The sequence below is a fragment of the Anoplopoma fimbria genome, chromosome 2 (assembly GCF_027596085.1).
Source record: "Anoplopoma fimbria isolate UVic2021 breed Golden Eagle Sablefish chromosome 2, Afim_UVic_2022, whole genome shotgun sequence".
Classification (NCBI taxonomy): domain Eukaryota; kingdom Metazoa; phylum Chordata; class Actinopteri; order Perciformes; family Anoplopomatidae; genus Anoplopoma; species Anoplopoma fimbria.
The window spans coordinates 2,875,236-2,883,410 of NC_072450.1; the positions used below are offsets into that span (position 1 = coordinate 2,875,236).

The window sequence follows — 8,175 nt, forward strand, 5'->3', positions numbered from 1 at the left end:
AGCTCTCCTCCTGTTGGCCGTTAGCGGTGCTGCTAACGTTACTAGCTCTCCTCCTGTTAGCCGTTAGCGGTGCTGCTAACGTTACTAGCTCTCCTCCTGTTAGCCGTCGCGGTGCTGCTAACGTTACTAGCTCTCCTCCTGTTAGCCATTAACGGTGCTGCTAACGTTACTAGCTCTCCTCCTGTTAGCGGTGCTGCTAACGTTACTAGCTCTCCTCCTGTTGGCGGTGCTGCTAACGTTACTAGCTCTCCTCCTGTTAGCGGTTACTAACTGTTACTAGCTCTCCTCCTGTTAGCCGTTGGCTGTGCTGCCAACGTTACTAGCTCTCCTCCTGTTAGCCGTTAACGGTGCTGCTAACGTTACTAGCTCTCCTCCTGTTAGCCGTTACTAACGTTACTAGCTCTCCTCCTGTTAGCCGTTAGCGGTGCTGCTAACGTTACTAGCTCTCTCCTCTGTTAGCCGTCAGCGGTGCTCCTAACGTTACTAGCTCTCCTCCTGTTGGCGGTGCTGCTAACGTTACTAGCTCTCCTCCTGTTAGCCGTTAGCGGTGCTGCTAACGTTACTAGCTCTCCTGTTGGTTTAAACACAGATTGGTTGTTTACAATGTAACATTATCAGAGATCAGAGACTAGAGAAGCATAAATGAAGTCCTGATCTCATGTTTTACTGAATATTGGAGGATAACGATCGTTAGTAAAACTTTATTTAACACTGTGATGGTTAACGGTAAACTGTGTCGTTAATCAGAGGTTTACATATGGTGTGTGTGTGTGAGTCAGTACAGTGCGTTTCCTCAAAAGAACATTTGGTTGTGAGTCACTTGTTCTACTTCTTTAAATAATCCCATCACGACTGCTGCTGATGCTCCACAAACGCACCACTCCTCCTTCTACTGGAGAAAAGTAGTTTTACTCTTAAGTGAGCAATAAATTGTGATATTGTTGATATATTGTTTATAAGGTGGCATTAAAAAACATATATTTCTCCATGTTTTTAGTGATATAATGTTCTATAAATGAAGCTATGAATGATATATGAACAAACCCCTCTGTAGAAACCTTCAGAATATAGAGAGGAATGAAGCTGTAAAGTTTGGTGTATGTAAGAGCTACTGAAGTGGAGATTTCTGGATCAGAGTCTGAGAAAAAACTCATTTAGAGAAAACGTCCTTTAAAGATATGTTTAGTTAAATTACATACATGTTGAAGACACTACAGGTGAATAGGGTAAAAATAACTAATAGATATCAACATGAAACTTCACCAGTTGATTACTGACATTAAGAATTCATTTTTGTATTACAAGTTAAAATGTTATGTTTAAATATGCAAATGAGGTATTATCTAATGGAAACTTGGTGAATTTAGGAGAAATCTACAGACGCAAATAGACAAAGTAGTAAAATAAACACTTAAATGTGTATTTTGGATGTTTTCTTTCCCCCTAGTCTGATAGAAGACATGTTATGGAAGAAAAATAGAATCTAATGTTTTGCCTGTAGTGTCTCGCTTTAAGGAGAAACATGAATTACTTAATCATGCACTAGACTTTAAAGATATGTTTAGTTAAATTACATACATGTTGAAGACACTACAGGTGAATAGGGTAAAACAAATAACTAATAGATATCAACATGAAACTTCACCAGCTGATTACTGACATTAAGACTATTATTTTTTGTGTTACAAGTTTCTGTTTAATTATGCAAATGAGGCATCATCTAATGGTAACTTTTGTGTTTCACCTTAAGAAAATACAATAGATTTCAAAGTAAAACTACCTTTTATTCATAATAATGTTTCACTATTTAACAATATGTTTCTATAACTTGTGATGCTGCATTCAGGAGCCGTTGAAACTTGATTTTCCTGTCAAAGAACCAACATTTGGTGGAGATTTCATCCTCAGTTTATTTGTGTCCCTCTCACTTCCTGTCTCTGTCAGGGTGAAAGATTATTCGTCGGACTGGTCAGACGAGGAGAGTCCTAAGAAGGAGCTGGCGGTGAACGGCGTGGGGGAGGCGGAGGAGGAGGAGGAGGAGGAGGATCAGGTAGAGGGGGCGCGAGTCCGAGCGCTCTATGATTACACGGGCCAGGAGGCCGATGAGCTCAGCTTTAAAGCAGGTATTAACACCTACTAATGCTTACAGGGGAGGGGGGGCATCACATGGGAGGGGAGGGGGGTGATTGATTGATTGATTGATTGATTGATTGATTGATTGATTGATTGATTGATTGATTGATTGATTGATTGGTTTTAGTTTCATGACGTCTGTCCTTTTCAGTCAAATTTGCAAAACAGATGATAGAAACATTAAAAAAAGTAAGAGGCACTACCTTAGTGACAAGTGTTTCATCCAAGTAAAAGTACTTCTACTAGAGTATAGAAATACATCTTTCACTTAAGTAAAGGTACAAAAGTATTGCCTTCAAATTATTCTTAAAGCACCAAAATAAAAAATTATGCAAACTTGCCCTAATTAGAATTGTATACTTTATTACTTTTAGGGTTGTGAGAAAATATTGATACACTTCACTGTGTTATGTTTTGTGATACTGATTGATTTCTGATTAATAGTTAACGACCCATTTATTTAATGTTGTGTTTAAACATTGTAATCAATCTTCAGCCATTTGACCCTTCCACTCCAACATAAGAACGTAAACTGAAACAGGAAGTAGCAACTTTAAACTCAGATTTTATGCATTTGGCGGTGTGTTCTTTTTACTATGACAGATTTCCTAAAATTAGATTAAAAAAAATCTTACTATATCACAATATATTGAATCGCAACCCCTGTGTCATAAAACGTATTGTATCCCCAGATTCTTGCAAGTGAACAGCCCTCATAGAATATATACTATTGATGCATTAATGTGTTCATGACTTTAATGTTGCCGCTGTTAAAGGTGGAGGTAATTTAAATGACTTTATATCCTGCTGGGTAAATTAACGTTTAATAATAATAATACATCATGATTCATTAGTTGAATATATTTAGTAAAGTCTGTAAAGAACCCAAGATGTCAAATATATATACTAAAGTAAAAAGTATAATAAAGGATTCTAAAATTTTAGTGAAATACAAGTTAAAAGTAGCAAAAAATGAAAATAGTCAAGTACCTCATAATTGTAAGAGTATTAGAGTAAATGTACTTAGATCCATTTGAGATGCATCTTTATTAATGTGTCCACCCGCCGGTAGTTTTATCTTTCTTATTGCTCTTTTAAACCTGAAAAAAATTATGTTAAATAATCTTTTACTTAAATTAAATTAAATGAGAAAATGAATTCCTTTTTTATCAACTTTGCAGCTACTTTGCGCATTTTTTATTAAATCACGGCTTCACAAACATAGATATTTATACATCCTAGCAGAATTTTTTTTTTATATTTAAGAGACCGAATAGATAATCATTTTTTGTTTTTTGTTCACCTGTGATGCCTCGTCCTAACACCTTCACACACACACTCATGTTAAACACATCGTTTCATGAGTGCTGATGATGATGCAGTAAGACTTTAAAGAAGAACCTTAAACCATCAAAGTCTGCATGTCGGTCAACACTGTGACCTGTTGACCTGTTGACCTTTTGAGTTTAATGATTCTGAGTCACAGAAACATCTCAGCTTCTTTAAAATATACAATTAGACAGAAACGTTGCAGCTTCAGTAAATAAATGCAACCATTTGAAAACTTTTGGTTGGAGAATATGTCTCTTTTTATATAAGATATAAAACTTTTGTATTTCTGTGACTTGAATTTGATCATTATGCAAAATATTCAAATGTGAAATGATTCATAACTCTGCATGATGTGTGCCAGATGTGCCAGATGTGAAGTGTGAGCATCGTCACATCATCTGTTCTCTTTGGAGAATAAAAGCATTTAAAAAAGCATTTCAGAACAGAAAGTCAGAGGATGGATGCTTTTATTGGCTTTTATTAAATACTTAACTCTGGTATTCTGGTTGTAAATAAAAGCATCTCTGAGTGGTTTATCAGGAACGCTAAACTAACTCGATCAATAAACTTCCTCGTCTGTCAGGTGAGTCAAGTAAAGTCTCCTTTATGTTGAAAGGACTTTACACACAGAACAGTTGTGAAAAATGCAATGTTATACAACAAGATACTTCAGTGTATCATTGTACTTTGTTGTTTTGATGAAATGCTTTCATCTGAAAAAAGGTATTTAATGTATCGACATGAAGAATTTACAGTCAAATACACAGATGTGTTTTTCTTTTCAGTGCAAATGATCTGTTTAATCAAATGATGTATTTGATTGTTAACTTTTATTCTCTTTTATTTAAAGAGAAATTCTACTCGTAGCTGAAAACTCAACACCTTTCACCACCTTTTATGATTCATATTGATTATTGATTGTTTTTATTAGGTTATGGAGTATTGGCTATTTTGGTCCCGGTTAGAGAGGAGCCAGAATAATTCAGCAGAACCAAACAAGACGAACAAACAATATACATCTATTTGCAAAAATCACCTCTATTATACGGAAGCCCAAAGAGGAAAGTTATAAAACAAGTTCTGGTGAACTATTTCCTAAGTCAGATCCTAATAGTTTTCTCTTTTGTGTTTATAATTTAAGAATAAAAATGGGTTTTGTCAGGATAATCTATTACATTTTTACTTTTTTTGTGAAAATATTCTTTTTTTCAGGTTCATTTTCTAAGTTTTGGCTGTTCTAATTCTCATTCATGAAGTTCCCTCACCTGGAAGAAAACATGATGCTAATTACCTTATTTAGAACATCAGGAAGTGGTGCATTCAGCCTCTTGTGTCCTCTTATACCAACAATAAAGCTAGGTATAGGCTAGCTGTAGCGTTTATGGTAACTCTTTAAGGTCTGTTTGCAGACTGAGTTTAACCCGGCGGCTCTGTGGAGCTTTAGTCCGTCCTCTGCAGGCGGTCCTGCCTCCTGAGTTTAGAGGGACACAGACTTAATGGGACCTGAAGGGACCTCAGAGAGACCTTAGTTTGGAAAAGCTTAACCGAGCTCACCTCTGCTCACCCTGAACCATAAACCAGACCACTGACAAACCGGGACAGATCCATATTCTCCATTTTTAATCAAATGCTTCCTCCCACTTTAATTTGTGTTTTGACTGAACATGTCTGACCTTCATCTTCTCTCCAGGTGAGGAGCTGCTGAAGATGAGTGAGGAGGACGAGCAGGGCTGGTGTAAAGGACAGCTGAGCGACGGCCAGGTCGGCCTCTACCCGGCCAACTACGTCCAGCTCGTCGGCTCCTGATGCCCCGCCCCCTTTTCTGGTCGCCCAGCCAATGGAACAGCTACACTCAAGATGCCAGGACCAATCAAAAGCTGTTAGTGCCGACGTGTAGACGGTGAAACCAGACAGTTTGTTTAACTGACTGTAAATTCGTCAAGGAGTTTGTTTTTTTCTGTTTTTTGATGAACAGACACTTTAGAAAAACAAGGACACGAGTTCTCTGACGGGACGTTGTGGTTTTCTGCTCGCCGGCATCATTTTCAGTTACTAGAGTCAGAAAATCCACATGTTATCAAAGAGGACAAACACCACGGCTGACTGTGATTGGCTGAAACATCTGTCAATCAAACACAAGCTTCTTTTTAAAGAAATCGTTTGACATTTTGGTGAATAAGCTTCTTTGCTTTCTTTGATGGGAAGTTGGATATCACTTTAATATCTCATTTAGGGTTACAGCCAGCAGCCTGTTAGCTTAGCTTAGCATAAAGACTCTTTTGGAATTACAATTCCCATTCTTTTTTTGTTACATGAATGTTACATGAACACTTCTACGGCTCCGATCGGCGTAAAACTCTTGAATCACTAGTAAAAAAAGATTACCAACTGTTTAAGAAAACATTTGGTTCCTTGGTTTGAAATGTAAACGTTACATGCTTATGTGCATAAAAGTTAAATGCTGTAAGACTCCCAAGATTCAATTCGGCAAGAAAAACAACAAATCGACCCTTCTCTAAGCCCCGCCCCCAGTCTATGGAGCAGAGCCGATAGCTGTCGGGAACCTGGTCGGAGCTGGCTGATGCTGAGCTATGATTGGCCAGTCTGCTTTCGAGGGGCGGGACTTAGCGAAGGGTCGGTTACAAATTCACGTCTAAAAGGAAAACCACAAATTGTGAAAATGTGCAGAAAACATGCAGAAACTCGCGACAATCAACTGTAAAGTCGACCGTTCAAGGTTTATGTTTAGCCCTCAATCAACTCTCAAATGCTACGCTAAGCTAACTGGCTGTAGTTTTTTCAACTGTCGACATAATTACTTAATAACTATTTTATTAAAGCCTTAGAATTCTCATCAATAAATAAAATCAACTTCTTTTCGAGGGAAAATATCATTTTTATAGAACATTTTGGGACTTTTTCCGTTAGATTTCAGTCTTTTGATCTAGTGGTCGTTTGAGGAACTGCAGCTCGAGACCCTTCATCATCTTCATCATCCTCTCCGCTCAGCTGCTTGAATCAAGAGATGAAACTACTCGATGAGAACAGACTGTCAGTGCCTTAAGTCAGCGAGGACGGAAGTGTCTGACCGAGGAACTACAGCTCCCAGTAGAAACCAGTAGAATCTCCTCCCACCTGGACTCTAAAGTGTTCTGGCTTCTGATTGGCTCATTCATGCTTCATATATTTTGTAGTTTTTTTTTTTAGACGTAACACTGAATTCACTTTCTTTCCTCTTTTTTTTTTGAAATGTTAGCTTGTTTATGTAAAGTTTGATTATTGACGCGTAAACTGTCGCTACGTTTCTTTTTTTAAGAATAGCATTTTTACAGTCAACCTTTTTACTTTCTAATTTATTCTCCTCTTTAATTTTAGTTTATTTTTATTCCTTTTAGGCGGAGAAAGTAAAGCTGACTGTGTAGAGTTTTGGTGGTTTGGTGCTAGTTTTTTTTGTTTTGCTGCGATCACGAAGCACACGCACTTCAAACATCTGAAATAATAATAATAATATTCCGTCTGATGTTTTGGGTTTTCTTCATGTTTAAGTTTGGGTTTTGTGTGTGTGTGAGGGCTCCTCCTCTGTCCTGCTGATCCGAGCATCGCTACAGCTAACCCACGAATAATACGAGATAATTAAAACGCTTCAGAGCTGCTTCTTCATTCTTTTCTTTAAGAGACTATAACGTGTACAGAACATAAAGTGGGAGGCAACAATAAAGAGCTTTCTGCAGCTGGAGGTTTGACCCGCTGTCTTTTGTCCTCATACTGTAGTGATTAATAAAGAGATTTAAGGTGTTTGTTACAGAGTTTAGATATTCTAGGTAAGTAAAAGTTCCTTTCATTGTTTCCATAGAGATTGTTACGTGACTCCAAGATGGAGAATTTCTACGGATCAGTTCGGAGAAAAGAGATAAAAGAATCCAGAGACTCAAAGAAACTAATATTATTGATCCTGTGACCTTCAGGGTTTAAATTAGGTCTTAAATGTCAGTGGTGCCACCTGGTGGTTCAAACAACATAAACTGTATTTTTAAATTTGCAGACGCTCTGAATGTTACTTTTTTTCTGACAGAGGAAGTACTAATGACTCCACTTTTGTAAAAGTAGTAATACTTCAATACTGTTCAAATCTTTAATAAACACTTGGAACATAAAAACTGTACCAAAAGTTTAAGTACACATTGAGCAGAATGGCACATTTCATATTTATATGTTAGATTATTAGATTCCAATTATTGATGCATAAAGTAGTTAATGATTTTAATGTTGCAGCTGGAAAAAGTGGATCAATTTATACCTAATTTATTTACTCTATCTGCATGTGACTTCCTCCTTTGTGATCAATAAAGTTTAATTTTAATCTAGAATATATTTCTTGATTATATTATTGATCGGAATCTGCAATATAATTAATGTCTAGAGTGGAAAGTATTTCAGTAGTTCCCTCTTAAATGCAATGAAGAAGTGGAAAAAGTAAATACTCAAAGAAAGTAGAAGTACCTCAATAGTCTACGTTAGTAAATGTAGTTAGTTACTTTACACCACTGTATGACTGATGTTTATTTAAAATAAAGCAGCATGAAAACATTTTGAACCCTGAAAGGACGTAAATATATTAAAATAAAAACTCAGGTTGAGTCAAAGATACAAAAATCTGCAGACAGTTTTTATTAAATTGACAAATTTTTATCTGTACAGCAAAATCAAACT

General features: G+C 36.7%; 1 protein-coding gene across 2 annotated transcripts in view; it reads left to right on the top strand.

Moving 5' to 3' along the window:
- pacsin3 (protein kinase C and casein kinase substrate in neurons 3) overlaps nt 1-7,201 on the top strand; it is a 27,624-nt gene extending 20,423 nt beyond the window's left edge. For both annotated transcript variants that reach the window (XM_054608208.1, XM_054608216.1), the window contains exons 9-10: nt 1,945-2,123; nt 5,156-7,201. In XM_054608208.1, the coding sequence (XP_054464183.1) occupies nt 1,945-2,123; nt 5,156-5,271 (295 nt within the window). In that variant the 3' untranslated portion in view covers nt 5,272-7,201. The remainder of the gene's footprint in view (nt 1-1,944; nt 2,124-5,155) is intronic.
- The last annotated feature ends 974 nt before the right edge of the window (nt 7,202-8,175 follow it).